The sequence below is a fragment of the Triticum dicoccoides genome, unplaced genomic scaffold (genome assembly GCF_002162155.2).
Source record: "Triticum dicoccoides isolate Atlit2015 ecotype Zavitan unplaced genomic scaffold, WEW_v2.0 scaffold53956, whole genome shotgun sequence".
Taxonomy (NCBI): Eukaryota; Viridiplantae; Streptophyta; class Magnoliopsida; order Poales; family Poaceae; genus Triticum; species Triticum dicoccoides.
This window is the reverse complement of record NW_021280375.1, coordinates 977-2626: the sequence shown is the minus strand read 5'-3', so window position 1 is coordinate 2626 and position 1650 is coordinate 977. Positions and strand designations below refer to the sequence as shown.

General features: G+C 51.0%; 1 protein-coding gene across 1 annotated transcript; it reads left to right on the top strand.

Annotated features, from left to right (window-relative positions):
• The first annotated feature begins 25 nt into the window (after positions 1 to 25).
• Positions 26 to 1004, top strand: LOC119346884 (RING-H2 finger protein ATL39-like). The gene has a single exon (XM_037615992.1). It carries the CDS (start codon positions 231 to 233, stop codon positions 678 to 680), a length of 450 nt encoding a protein of 149 aa, XP_037471889.1. The 5' UTR covers positions 26 to 230; the 3' UTR covers positions 681 to 1004.
• Positions 1005 to 1650: the final 646 nt, after the last annotated feature.

Sequence of the window (1650 nt, the reverse complement as noted above, 5' to 3'; positions counted from 1 at the left end):
GCTGCTGCTGCTGCTGCTGCTGCTATGTTAACCACCAGAGAAGCGTCGGTTGAGGCTCCAACTATTCAGACAAACCAAACCTAATCATCAGAACCGTCCACTTCAGCTCGAAAACTTCGAAGAGGAGGCAGCACTGTGCACGCAACAAGAAGAGACATAAAATCGAATCATGTTGCTCCAGCGCCAGTTAGCCTACTCAACTGCGGCGCCCGTTCCCAGCCTCGAGCGCTATGCATTTCGCCATGTCGCCCGACAGCCTCCTCCACTTCTACGCCGCCGCGGCGGCCGTCACCGCCGCCTTCGGCCTCTTCTCGCTGTACAGGCACCTCGTGCGCCGCCGGCGGCACAACCCCGGCATGGAGGCTCCGGACGGGGATTCCGAGGAGCGCCGGCCGCTCGCGGTGACTACGGTGGCGTCGAGCCTTCTCCCGCCCTTCATGTACAACCGGCTCGTCCGGCACAGCGGCAAGGGCGACGGCGCGGGCTCGACGGAGTGCACGGTCTGCCTCGGCGCCATCCGGGTAGGCGCCATGGCGAAGCTGCTGCCGGCGTGCGCCCACGTGTACCACGTCGAGTGCATCGACCTGTGGCTGGCCTCGCACTCGACGTGCCCTCTCTGCCGGCGCAGGGTCGGCGATGATCGCCCGGCTCAGGACCTTGCCTGTCTTTCACCTGCATAGATTGATCGACCATCACGTAGGCAAGACCGCAAGAGATATCTGTACAGTTTTTTTTTTCTTTTTTCCTTTTTGAACTTCGAGATAAAATCTGCATGTATGCTGGTGTATAGTGTGTGAACTGTAGACTCGTGTGTTTCACTGGAGTTGCATTCGGATTTCTCAGCCGTCAGGATCCCATGAAGGCATGAATTGATTGCCAAAATACACACTTCCAGTGTCAACATGTGAGATCGAGATATTTCTGGCCGATGCAGCATTCGAGCAGGGCAGCAGGGGAATGCATGACATAATGCCAATGTAATCATCAGGAATGCCATAATGAGATATTACACATAGCAGGAGATAAATACATAAAACGGAAGCAAGCCAAATAAAATGTCTTTTTCAAAGAAAGAAAACAAATAAAATGTTGTACTGGGAAGTGAATGAATGCATAAAATTGAAGCAAAAAAAATGCAATTACATGAGACGAGGGGCGGCAAGAACCTCTCTGATTGCTCATTTGCAAGACCAGGAAAAAAAGGGGGGAGCCATCCGAGAGAGGATCTTTTTTCCTCACTCCATGCTCCACCACATAGAGAACAAACTGAATTGCTGCAGCTCAATGGTTGATCATATACATGACACGCAGACAGGAGTTTAAGCAAACCCATCAGAAATGCGAGGCAACAAAAAATGTTACAGACAGAGACATGCACAAAATAAATGACCGGGTGTCGAGTCGCCATGAAGAACTTTGGCTTAAATCTGCACCGGTGCGACCATAGGTTGTTATTCCCGTGAAGCTGCCATTTCTGGGGGATGAACTGCAGTGGGACAAGTATGGGGTTAATGGTTCTGCAGAGACTTGACATATCAAATTAAACAATACGTAGCTCAAAAAAGAATTTCCCATTATCCAGTTTCTAAGAACTGAAATAGGCAAAGTGGCTGCATTATTGTGACTCTTGGCTCAGGTGGGTTGATAATC